Below are 13,472 nucleotides of genomic sequence, written 5' to 3' on the forward strand. Positions count from 1 at the left end.
AGGACGTCCAAATCAAAACCTTTTTTATTTATTTATAAATAAATAATGCCCCAGGAGGGCATTGCGGTCTCAAACTGCTATGTGATTGAATGTGGAAGCTATGAGTAAGGTTCATTATGTATGTATGCAAGTATCGACTTTCTCGATAGCTGGTCTGCTGAGTTGGAATAGGTTTATCAGGACACATGCGTTTGTGCAGAGATTAGGTACAGTTAAAAAAAATTATTAAGAATAGTGCTTTTTGTGGAAGCTTTCCTTTGAAGGAGGCTAATTTTGTGCTGGTTATAGTTCTGTAATGCTGTTTGTATTTTCTAAGAATGGGGTATGTGTGGGTATATTTTTGTATTTGTGATTTTATTAATTAAATATGTTTTATGTTTCAACATTTTTATTGAAGATATGTCCCTGTTGTCACAATAAGACCGAACAACATACATGAATACATAACTTAATCCTTACAGCTGCTTCCAGTCTTAAAAGAAAACAATTATACAATCTCCTCCCCAACTTGTTCCAACTCCCCCCCAACACATTAGTGCCCACCCAACTTTGACAAATTCCCCTGAGTTACCCTAATAACATCTCCCCCTCCCTCTCAATCCCCCCCCCCCCCCCAACAATCAACTTATAACATGTTAACATTCTAGATTCTAGCAGACCATACCTCTCATAAATCATCCCACCAACAACCACTGCCCAAACCCCACCTCCCCCCTATAAGTTAAGTAAGCCGATTATAGTTATTAATTCACATTAGGGCTAGATCAAATTTAAGGACAAGTCTGCGACCTCGAGGACTTGTATATTGTAGGTAGGGATTCCAAATTTGTAGAAAGTGTTTACGTTTAGGAGACCCCCTCACTTCCCTTGCTTCCCATGTTACTAATAAATGCGTTTGATTTCTCCAGTGCCAAAAGGATGGCTTATCTTGTACCGTCCAATATTGTAGAATGCATTTCCGTGCTACCAGGCACATCTTGCGACATAGTAGACTAGCTGACTCTGGCAGCTGGTGGAAAGCCTTTGGCTTATCTAACACAAATTGATCTAATGAACCTTGTATTGTGACTCCTAACAGTTTGATCAGAAACAACTTTACTTGCTTCCAAAACTCTTGTATGGCTGGGCATAACCAGAAGGCATGACCCAAGGTGTGCGGAATCTGATCACATTTAATGTACGCATTCCCTCCAGCCCCCTCCACGTGTGCCAGCTGCCCTTTAGTCATATAGGCCCTGAGAACCACCCTATACCCGCATTCTCTCAGGCACTCATCCGATATTAATGTCAGAATGCCCTTTAAAGAAGCTCCCACATCCCAACTTCCCAAAGAAATCCCCATCTTAGATATGTTGTATTGTAAACCGCTTAGGTGTAAGCCTGGTAACAATTTATTTTTTATTTGTGATATTTATATACCACATTATCCCAAACAAGCTTGAGTTCAATGTGACTTATAATAAACAGTATAGGATACGTAGCAGAGATTAATTCATAAGAGAGTAGTCTAGTTGTGAGAACCCAATTATACAATACAATATCACAGGTGTACTGGAATAGCTATGGATATTCAACATTCAAAAAGCCTTTTATGAATGAGAAATTGTACATGAAACAGTGAGAAGGCTAACGGTAAATAAAGAAATAACCAATTCAGGGGAGAACTAGTTGCTTGAGTTATGGTTGTTCTTTGTAAGGGTTTGCTTGAAGAGGAATGATTTAAGGATTTTGTGGAATTTGGTGTATTCTTGCATGCTGCTTATTTTGGGTGGTAAGGGGCATCTACTGTATTTTCATTCATATAATGTACATATTTAATATGAGTATAGTCTGTACTTGTACCATTGGTGTTTAGCTTGAGGTCTTCTCTGTATCCATACTAAACCTAAGCTAGAAATCCTGCTTTTCGCTAGTGCAAGAGCGCCTGTTGCAAAGGGGTTCATCTGTCTGTCCATCTGTTAATGACATCCACTAAATGGATCTGTCTGAAACTGGGCCCAGAGGATTTAGAGTCTTGACAGTTTTGGGTTGCTCCTTTGTGCTGTCATGCCATGTTTCTTGTATGTAGGTTTCTTCCTCTTTTAAGCCGATGTCTAGGCTTGATAAACCATTGTACATTTTATGTAATACTTTATGCTAGAAAGCGGCTCTGAGCAGGCTAGTGTCCAAAACGTGAAGGGGTACTTCAGAGAAAACCTTTAGATGAATTAGTAATCACCTCTGCTCCACAGAGTTTGCCTTAAAAGCTGCTCCTCTTTGATCTGGAGTGGCTTAGCCTCTGAAAAGATTTAAGAATGTGTGTGTTATTGAATGCAAGAAAGTTGTTTAAGTTTGAGGAGGAGGTGGAGGGGCAAGAAAGGCCAGTCCACTCTGAATAATAGATGAACCCTGCCACTGTGGAACAAGAAGGCCTTGGTTTAAAAAAAAAATCCTTGCAAAGGAAGTAGAAAGGAAAGTTAAGCATAAAAGTCATTACTGAAGAGAATAAGGAATCACTAGTTTAATTATCCAAGCTGTGATATTTTTTTTTTATTTTGTGTGTGTCGGGGGGGGGGGGGGGGGCTGCCTTCAGCAGACGAGGAAGAAACTATATGCTGTTTATGCAGTTATAAGGAAAATGGATTAATATGCATGCAGCAATACACTTTAATGATGTACTGAGTATAAACCAAAATAACATCCCCTCCAGAAAAAGGGGGGAGGGAATGTTAACTTGAATATAAACCGGGGAGGGAGGCGGTTCTATTCTAAGTGTTTTTCTCTTTCTCTCCTCCCCTGCATTTTCCCCTTCCCCCTACTCCCTGGTATGTACCATTTTTGCCCTTCTCCTTCCCTCTCTTTTTCACTCCCCCCCCCCCCCCCCCCCCACCTCCATTTCTCTTCCTCCTCCACCCCACAGTGACCGGCATGGCTTTTTCCACCCCTCCCTTTTTCTCACCCTACATTGCCTGGAATTTCTTTCTCCACTCAGTGGTAACTGGCATGTATTTTTCCTACCATCTTCTCTGGATTGCTGCAGTTCTACCTCCGACTGACAGTGACTAAGATGCACGCTGGGCAGGTGCAGGGCCTTGAGCATCTGCACAAGCTGAAGGCCTGCCAGCTCTTGCCTGTCTCAGATTGTCGGAGAGGGTGAGGTATAGGAGACCTTCAGCATGTGCAGATGCTTAAGGCCCTGAATCTGCTCAGTGCATGGCTTTGTCAGCATCTGCTGGAGAAGGAGATATAGAAAAAAGACATGCCTGGTCAGCATCACGTGGAGAAAAATTCTGGGCGGGGGACGACGGCAATGCTGGTCATACAGGGTGGAGGAAAGGAAAGATCATATACCATACATACTTGAATATAAATGGAGATTTCTGGGTTAAAAACAAGGCTCAAAAATTGGGGTCTCAGTTTATATTCAATTTTTGAGCCTTGTTTTTAACCCAGAAATCTCCATTTATATTCAAGTATGTATGGTATATGATCTTTTGAGACCATGTAGGTTTTGCCCCTGGATAACAGGAACTTACCTGTTTCATTTATACTGGGTTTAGAGTTAGTTCTAGTGTCTTGCCTTGTCATAAAACAATATATGTTAAGGGTTTCATTTTTAGAAGGGGTAGTTCTACTCTTGATATCACTGGAAAACAGACCCTCAGATACAACTGCATGATTACATGTAAGTTAAGCATAAAAGGTATTACTGAAGAAAATAAGAAATCACTAGTTTAATTATCCAAGCCGTGATTATTTATTTTTATTTTGTGTGTTTTGGGGGGGAGGGAGTCTTCAGCAAATGAGGTTTGACACAACAGAAGAAACTATATGCTTTTTGTGTGGTGCATCAACATTTTTTTTCGTTCTAGTTTCTTAAGCGTTGCAGGCCCCACCTTCTGGAACACCTGTCTCCATCCCTACGGGTTGAAGCATCTGTTGCACAGTTTAAATCTGGTTTACAAACCTTCCTACTTCCTACACTGCACCAACAGTGGCTGCTCCATCCTACTGCTATTGCACCTTAGCTTAGCTTTATTCCTCTTCTATTTTAAGGGGCTTCAATGTTAACTTCAGAACTTAGTACAAGAACAGTACTGGGCAGACTTCTACGGTCTGTGCCCTGAGAAAGGCAAGGACAAATCAAACTCTGGTATACATATAAAGTATCAGATACCATGTAAAGTGAGTTTATCTTGTTGGGCAGACTAGATGGACCGTACAGGTCTTTATCTGCCGTCATTTACTATGTTATGTTACTTGTATTTTCCGGTTCCCTTTTTCCGTTAATAATGTAAACCACCCAGAAGACAATGCTTGATGGGCAGTACATCAAATTTCAGTAAACCTGAAACTTGAAAATCTTGCATACTGTAGTAGTGAACACCAGGCCATTCAGAGCAGATATATACTCAGCACTCTGAAAAAAATCCTACCAAGATAGAAAATCCAAATAAATATATAAACAGTTATATCAAGCAATAAATTATCTATTCTAAATCACTCCAGTTTTAAATTATTGTTGAGACAGCACCTGCAACTGCTGGTAAGAAATGTGCAACTATGTATTGGCCTTCTGGGAATTTTAGTGTTTAAAACTTGGGGAGAAGATTGATTAAACTGTCTTATTTATGAGAAATAAAGCAGGTTAGAGTTACAAGTCTGTTCAATTATTTACCTTTGCCTTCCCCTACCTGATATTTAAAAATAAATATATATACACACAATTAAAAATATCAGGTCAAGTCATTCCTCTCATCCCTACACAGCGTGGATAACCACACAATTATCAACACCCCAGATTACACCCTCCCTATCTCAGACAGCCTGAAAATCCTCGGCGTTACAGTGGACCGCAGCTTTACACTAGAGAGCCAAGTGACATCCACCACAAAGAAAATGTTCCACTCAATGTGGAAACTCAAACGCGTGAAACAATTCTTCCCAAGGGGAACATTTCGCAACCTGATACAATCAATGGTTCTAAGCCATGTAGACTACTGCAATGGAATTTATGCGGGATTGAAAGAACAAACCTTAAATAAACTTTAGACCGCTCAAAACATGGCAGCTAGGCTTATCTTTGGAAAAACCTTCGTGAAAAACTACACTGGCTCCCAATCAAAGAACGCATTGCTTTCAAAATCTGCACTCTGGTTCACAAAATTATCTACGGTGAAGCTCCGGGATACATGACAGACTTGATCGATGTACCAACTAGAAACAAATCCGAATCAACATGAACGTACTTAAATCTGCACTACCCAAGCTGCAAAGGACTCAAACACAAATCAACTTATGTGTCCAGTTTTTCCTACATAAGCACACAACTGTGGAACACATTATCAAAAGCCTTGAAAACTACGAATGACCACCTAAACTTCCTGAAAACACTAAAACTAACCTGTTTTAAAAGGCATACCCTACCGATCCAACATAAATGCCTGATCTCTGCAACACAACAAAAGTAAAGGACATAATGGGCATAACACAACTCTTCCATTGTACGATTCCCTAGTGTGGCTGTGCCACATGAACTTTATCTTACCACAACATCACCCTGTATTTGTGTACACCGGAGTCTGTAACGCCTCTCCGGTACTATGTAAGCCATATTGAGCCTACAAATAGGTGGGAAAATGTGGGATATAAATGTAACAAATAAATTCCTACTTCTTAGGTGAACCATAAACTTTGGTTTTTTTTTTGTGTAATTAAAATCTTGCTGTACCACTTTTTCTGATACCGATACTTAGCTTGCTTAATGAAAATTTGCTCAGGTCTTCACGAGCTGTCCGATCTCTCCTCAGACACGCAGATCCTCTATTTGTAATAATTATATGGTTAAGGCAGAATAGAACTTGTTCAGAGAGCAGAGAGGAACTGTAAGAAGAGACAGATTTTTATTGTTAAACTAATGCTGACATAAGCAAGTAACATAACTTCTCTGGAGAAGCTGGGTGCTAAAATGCGCCCAAAGCTGAAGCTTTGATGGATTTGTTGCAGTTTTGGTATTTGTACCAAGAAAGTAATTTGTTTCCAATTAACTCTGTGACAAAGAATGTTAGGGTGAAACTGAATGCCTGACAGCCCAGAGCTGCATGGCTGGAGGGTATGTATTTACAGGATGTTTTGCCCAGGTTCACATACATTTGCTATTGTAGGGGCCCTACCTTTTTTTTTTTTTTTTTTTTAACAATCTTTATTAGAAGTTTTTCACAAAAATGCAGCATAAATATAAACCCTGATTGTTCCTCAACATCCTCCTCCTCCCCCCCCCCCAAAAAAAAAAAAAAACCCAAGCAAAAATAACTCCAGATCCACTAGACAACATCCAGCATAACAACTCAAGGCTGTCCCTGCCAGGTTTTAGGGGCCCTACCTTGTGATGAGGAATTGATTTCATTGTTTGTGGGGAATATATTTCTGCATCACAGTCTTTGAGGATTGATTTTTGCACCTTTGCATGGCAGCATGATTTCACTATAATTGTGTATAAAATTAAGAATGGATTTTGCTTCACCTGCGCTGGGTCCCAAACCTTAGCTGAGATTTGCTATACTAAATATTACGCTCTCTGAACCAGTAAAATAACAGAAAGTCTCCTGTAAGACCAAAATGACCTTGCTGTACCTCCTCCCACAAAGTCTCATAGTATTGACAGTTTTACAGTGATTGTTGAAGTGGCTGAGTGAGAGGAGGCATTCCTTGGAGCATGTTTAGTTTGGGACAGACTTGCATGTTCAGTTCTCTCATTTTTATTTTCTGCAGACAGTTATAACTCTTTCTGCAGAAAAAAAATGCAAATGAATGCATACTTAAGATTTAATGGTTTAATGGTATTTGATAGAGATTTCTTCTTGATAATTTTTTACATTTTCAGAGATTAGATATTACTATCCTTTACAGATTATAATTTCTAGAGTATTGTTTCCATCACTTTTGAATGTAATCCGCATTGAACTATTTCTGGTATTTGCGGACTAGAAGACTCGTATAACATAACAAATTTATTCAACTTTAGAAATTAGATTTTTTTTGGGTCAAGACAGCTCTTGAATCTTCTCTCTAAAAATATATATACAGATAAAAACTGGGAAATATTTTCAACTGTGATACCAAGTTGTGCACCAAGTACCCATGGATTTTTGCACGTGCTGTTTGTGTGGAAGCATGCATGGATTGAAAACATGATTTCTGCATGATCTTTTGAGCCCACCTACTTGGGTCTCAAATGATCCCACCGGAAACAGCTCCCCCAACTGTGATTACAATTGTTCATATTGTTGAATTCGCTGAGCACTTTTAGCCAGGTTGAGGGAAGCCGGTTTTCAGGCGTCCAATTTAAACCAGGTAAACCCCTGTAAACTATACAATTGGCTTTGAAAATATTGCTCTTATAAGTTCCCTCCTGTTACTGTGCAGAAAGTGTGAAGATCAGCTACATAAAATGTCTGTCAGCAAGTGATTAGTTTTTCTTATTTTAGTGAGTGAAGAAAAGGTCAGATTTGAACTGTGCTGCAATGACAGTATGGGCACTGCGACAGCAGTTAGCTCTTATTCATGGCCAGTGCCCAAAGAGCACTGGCTGTACTAGTGTTTCTGAACAAGTTAAGCAGTATCTATTTTTCAGTGTCCTGTTTCAGCTTGTCATCACTATTAAATTCTAGTAAAGACAAAGCATTTAATTTCAGAAAGGGTAAGGCCCAGTGTTATGTTCTCATTGCACATTCCAACTGCCCTGCTGTGGACAACCTTTTTTTTTTTTTTTTTTTTTCAGCCTCTGCCCAGCTAATCACTCTTTCTTTTGCCTTTCTTCCTGTTTGATACTACAGCACTCTATTTGGAAACAAGATAAAGTCAGTGGCCAAGAAAGCATTCTCAGGCTTGGAGGCCCTGGAGCACCTGTGAGTATCCCAGCATGCTTTGCAATCAGAAGGGAAATGCCAAAAGTGACTGCTTCAGAGGTCTGCTAGCAATTTAATCGTGTCTTTGTAAACTGAGAAGCAAATCCATTTGTGGACGACAGCTGCTTCCTTCCCATTAGAAGTCCACTTCAACTCTGGCCTCTTTTTTTTTTAAAAGCTGCTGGGAACAAAGTTACAGAACATATGGCTAATTTCTGCACACATTTTTTGATTGGTATGTGAACAAATCTGGAAATTGCATATCCCCATGTTGCCCTAAATGTTTTCATCAAGAGAGGCAAATGAACACGCAAAAGTGTGGAATCTGATGGTTTTAAATAATTCTCTATAAAATCCAGAACAGGGGTGGGCAACCACTGTCCTCAAGGGAGTTGGGTTTTCAAGATTTCCACAGCGAATATACTTGAGATTTATTTCCACACAATGGAAGCAGTATATGCAAATCAATGTACATATTCCTTGTGGAAATCTGGAAGAGCCTTGAGTTGTGGCCCTCAAGGACAGTGGTACACACCCCTGATGTACAACTTAGTGTGTATACATATGTGCACATATTTAAATGTGATGAGGACAGCTGGTTGTAGGAAACAGCTTTGGCCAAAATTAGAAATTCCTCTCATCTTCTCCCAAGACGAGTGGGTGCCTTTCATTCTTGATTTTGCAGCAGTTTCTTTTACAAATGAAATTTATGCTTGAGCTGTTTGATTTTGGGTTTTTTTTTTTCTTACCCTGTTTTTACTTTATTGCTCTGGTAAAGGTTACTCTGAGGTTGTGGTTGTGTGACTTGTCTTTGTGATTACATTTGGCTGCTTTTATTGCTTAGATTCACTTTAATGTATTATTCCTGCATAATGAAAATAAACCCGTGAAAGTCTCACATATTCTCAGGTCTGCTGATTTGTTTAGTGAGGCCAACACAAGAACATCTTCGAAGTTCATTTTGTTCTCACTGTGCAGGACATGTTTAAAACTTTCACTATCAAAGGGGGACATCTGTTGTACCACACATAGAGGGGAATAATCGCACAGCACCGGCGAAATAGATTGCCGGCGATCTATTTTGGCAGCGCCGCAAACAGCTGGCCGAACCGTATTATCGAAAAAGATGGACAGCCATCTTTTCTTTCGATAATACGGTTTGGCCTGGCCAAATGCCAGAGTTCGCCGGGTTTCAGATGGCTGGTTTTGTTTTTCAGCGGTAATGGGAAAAAATGCCGGCCATCTCAAACCTGGCAAAATCTCAGGCTTTGGTCGTGGGAGGAGCCAGCATTTGTAGTGCACTGGTCCCCCTCACATGCCAGGACACCAACCGGGCACTTCTAAAAATTTTTAAAAAATATATGAATAGCTCCCAGGTGTATAGCTCTCTTCCCTTGGGTGCTGAGCCCCCCAAATCCCCCCCCAAAACCCACTCCCCACTACTCTACACCACTAGCATAGCCCTTATGGGTGAAGGGGGGCACCTACATGTGGGTAGAGTGGGTTTTAGGGGGGGGGGTTTGGAGGGCTCAACACTTACCACCACAAGTGTAACAGGTAGGGGGGTGGGCCTGGGTCCGCCTGCCTGAAGTGCACTGCAACCAACAAAAACTGTTTCAGGGACCTGCATACTGCTGTCAGGGAGATGGGTATGACATTTGAGGCTGGCATACAGGCTGGCAAAAAAGGTTTTTATTTTTATTTTTTTTAGTTTGGGGGGGGGGGGGGGGTTGGTGACCATGGGGGTCATCCCCCATTCCCTCCGGTGGTCATCTGGTCAGTTGGGGCACCTTTTTGAGGCTTGGTCGTGAAAATAAAAGGACCAAGTAAACTCGGCAAAATACTGATTAACGCTGCTTTTTTTTCCATTATCCGCGAAAGCCGGCCATCTGGTAGCCACGCCCATGCCCGCCCATGTTCCGCCTTCGCTACGCTGCCGACACGCCCCCTTGAACTTTCGCCGGCTCGGCGATGGTGTCAAAAAAGCAGCTTTTGATTATACCGATTTTGCCACTTTTGAGAGATCGCCGGCCATCTCCCGATTTATGTCGGAAGATGGCCGGCGATCACTTCCAATAGTCAAAATATTGCAGCATTCCAATAGTCAAAATATTGCAGCATGATATAGTGCAACTTTATTTCAAATTGTTTAAAACATTTACATACCATGTATCTTATATTAAAATGCATCCTGGTCATGAAGTCTTCCTTATTCTGTTTATTTGATTTAATAAATTTGAACATTTCCTTTTTAGAAACCTTGGGGAGAATGCAATACGGTCTGTTCAATTTGATACCTTTGCACCAATGAAAAATCTGAAGGAGCTGTAAGTCACTGCAATAAAGTATTAAAAATGTACTTACATTGAATTGGAAACCTTTTAAGGAATATATACCTAGATGTACTGAAAGTTTTTTTTCTTATACCTTTGAATGACTAGATGCTAACGTTACTCTTCCCTTCCCCGTCCCATTCCCCTTGCTAGGGTATCTTTTTAAGCAGGTGTCATCTAGTTATATTCAGTAGGAGGTGAAACTGGAGCCTTCTTGAGCCTGTTGGAAACTCTCCCTCCCTTCCACCCCAGCCTCTGTTACTCATCTGATTTGATTTCATTATTAGATATTTCTGCACCTCCAGGACCCATAACCACATTTCCTATACTTTTTTTGTTGTTGTTTATAATCTTTTATTTAACAAGATTAACACAGGACTGAGCTGATATGGAAGCATCCAGGGGATAAATTCTCTGCTTCCCTTTCCTCTTCACTGTTCTTCAAGGTAGAACTCAAAAGTAAATGCATAAGAATCAGATCCAACTGGAGAGAGCTGAAATGAGCACTAGCAGCCTTTCAACCACCTTAGACCTGCCCTCTTGTTTTGGGCTGTAATCTAAGTACCAGGTGGTTTCCCTACCTGCTTTGCATTTTGTGTTAGATTGATAACTTCTTACTGATGCCAGATTTAAGGCGGTGGTCTAATAATTGCACATTATGAGGGAAACAGCAAACACGGTTTTGCAATACAAATAACATACTCATAGGTTCATGCATCAATGAGCTTACAATTTATATACACGCTAAAAGGAAATTAGTTGACTTATTTGGTAATAAATTAATGATGGAGTGGGATTTCTGGTTTTGAGCCCTGATCACTGGGCCAGGGATAGTCATGTGATCCTTGAGGCAGTCAGCTGATCTAGTTTTCAGGATATATGTAAGGATATCCAAGCTTTTAGACCAATGGGATGCACATGCAATTGAGGGCTATTTCTTTACGGAAAGGGTGGTGGATGTATGAAACAGCCTCTCGTTGGAGGTGGAAGAGACACTGTATCTGAATTCAAGAAAGCATGGGACAAGCCTATAGGATCTCTAAGGGAGAGGAAGGGATAGTAGATGGTATGGATGGGCAGACTGGATAGGCTGTTTTATGTGCCAATAGTTTCTTTGTTGTGGATAGACCTGTTTTGTGGTTTTTGAGAGCTAAAGTTATCCATTGTTGCTTTAAACTTCATTACAAGCCCTGTTGTTGGAGCTGTTTAAACAGAATGTGTATTGTAGTGTATTGGGAGTGTGTTAAAGGCCAATTTTACAGGCCTCTGTGGCCCTCTAAAAAATACAACATTGGTACCAAACTCATGGCTTTGGCTTACTGCCTTCGGGATAGAGGGTTGAGGATAAACTGTGCTGATGCAAGGAGAATACAAAATAGTGGCCTAGTGGTTAGATTAAACATTGTTAGATTAAACATTGTAAATGCTTTATAAAACTACCCCCAAATTTGGGGGTAGTTTTATAAAGCATTTACAATGTTTAATCCTGTTTTACATGCAGAAAAGGCTGTTATAAAAATGCGTGACACACATGCCCCTTTTTACGTGATCTGTGCCGAGGCATTCCTGAGTATGGAGTTCAGGCGGAGTTGCAGTGTAGTCAATAGATGTGCATGTGTAGAGCACACGCAAATGTACAGCTGTTCAGAGCAGGTGTATATCTGCCTGTCGCAGGGGCGTAGCTACGTGGGGCCTGGGCCCCCATAGATTTGGCCCTGGACCCCCCTGCCGCCGACCCCCCTCCCTCCCCCCCGCTGCCAACCTGCCGTCAACCTGCCGTCGCCGTTTGCTACCTCTGCTGACGGGGGACCCCAACTCCCGCCAGCCGAGGTCCTCTCCTTCCTTCGTTCTGTTTCTGAGTCTGACGTCCTGCACAGAAACAGAACGAAGGAAGAAGAGGACCTCGGCTGGCGGGGGTTGGGGTCCCCCGCCAGCAAAGGTAGGTGACGGCGGAGGAGGGTTGGTGGCAGGAGTGGGGGTCGAGAGGGTCGTCGGCCGGGGAGGGGGCTAAAATGTGCCCCGTCACCTCGGGCTCTGGACCCCCCCCCCTGCCGAAGTCTGGCTACGCCCCTGACCTATTGGCATTTGTGCTCTTATTAGGGCTGGATTGGGGATCCTATTTTATGAAGAGTCACAGGCATCTATATTGTCTTTATAATATAGGCTTAAAATAGGCATTTTTTTGGACTTCTAACATACAGTAAGTGTCCAGTTATAAATTTAGTCTTTTATGTCTAATGAAAAATAATTTGACATTTGTTCCACTGACAAAGCCTCATAATGTGGTAAACCACTGTAGTTGCATAGCACTATATAAATTCAATCCAAATCAATTCTTGTATACTGCTAAATATCCCCTTTCCAGGGTTCAGTGCGGTTTACAATCTAGGTGAGACAAAAGCAGATAGTGTTGGTGTGAGGTATGAGAAAATTAGATATCCTTGATGTAATCTATGAGATCAAAAGTATTATGTTAGTGGGTGGTACTAGGAGATAGAAGTCATAATGGATTATTATGAAGTAGTCTTTGAGAAGAGAGAGGTTTTTAGCCTCGTCCTGAAACTAAGGTAGCTGTTTTCTGTTCTGATGGTAATAGATTTCATATTTTAACTCCAAGTACGGGAAATAGAGAGCTGTAAACCTTCTGATATCGAGTTGGCTTTTGAAACGGTAATGCTAGCATCGGTAGTTCTTTCAGTCTGTTAGACTGGACCAGACGTAGTGAAGCGGTCTTAGCAGTTTTGAGGTGAAACCCTGTAGGATTTGAAAAACTAAACAAGCGGCTTTGAATCGGAGTCTTTCTGACATGGGAAGCCAGTGTAGTTTGTTGAGATGAGTTGAAACACTGATATCTGTTTAATCTGTATATTAGCCTAGCAGCTATATTCTGTATGATTTGCAGTTTTTTCTGATATTGACATTTAATGCCATGAAATAGACCGTTACAGTAATCCAAGTGAAGTAGGCTAACATTTGGACTAGTAGTGCGAAGGCTTTTTTTTTATTATTTGTAGATTTTAATTATACATTCACATAATAAACGTAAATGCACAGCAATTTCAGCATTACAAAAAGAAAGGAAAATAAGATTACCCAATTAAAAATTTTCCTTCAACTTAGTCCACAAATATTTAGATCCAAGATACAAGGAATAAAAAAAACCCAAAAACAGGAAAACTGCTTTAATCAGTGAAGCAGTGGAGAACATCCAACACTCGCAAGCCAATATACAGCATTGTTTTAATTAATGGGG

General features: G+C 40.9%; 1 protein-coding gene across 3 annotated transcripts in view; it reads left to right on the plus strand.

Moving 5' to 3' along the window:
* LRIG1 (leucine rich repeats and immunoglobulin like domains 1) overlaps window positions 1-13,472 on the plus strand; it is a 216,347-nt gene that overhangs the window by 158,529 nt on the left and 44,346 nt on the right. For all 3 annotated transcript variants that reach the window (XM_030205936.1, XM_030205938.1, XM_030205937.1), the window contains exons 10-11: window positions 7,815-7,886; window positions 10,142-10,213. In XM_030205936.1, the coding sequence (XP_030061796.1) occupies window positions 7,815-7,886; window positions 10,142-10,213 (144 nt within the window). The remainder of the gene's footprint in view (window positions 1-7,814; window positions 7,887-10,141; window positions 10,214-13,472) is intronic.

This window comes from Microcaecilia unicolor, chromosome 6 (genome assembly GCF_901765095.1).
Source record: "Microcaecilia unicolor chromosome 6, aMicUni1.1, whole genome shotgun sequence".
NCBI classification, from domain to species: Eukaryota; Metazoa; Chordata; class Amphibia; order Gymnophiona; family Siphonopidae; genus Microcaecilia; species Microcaecilia unicolor.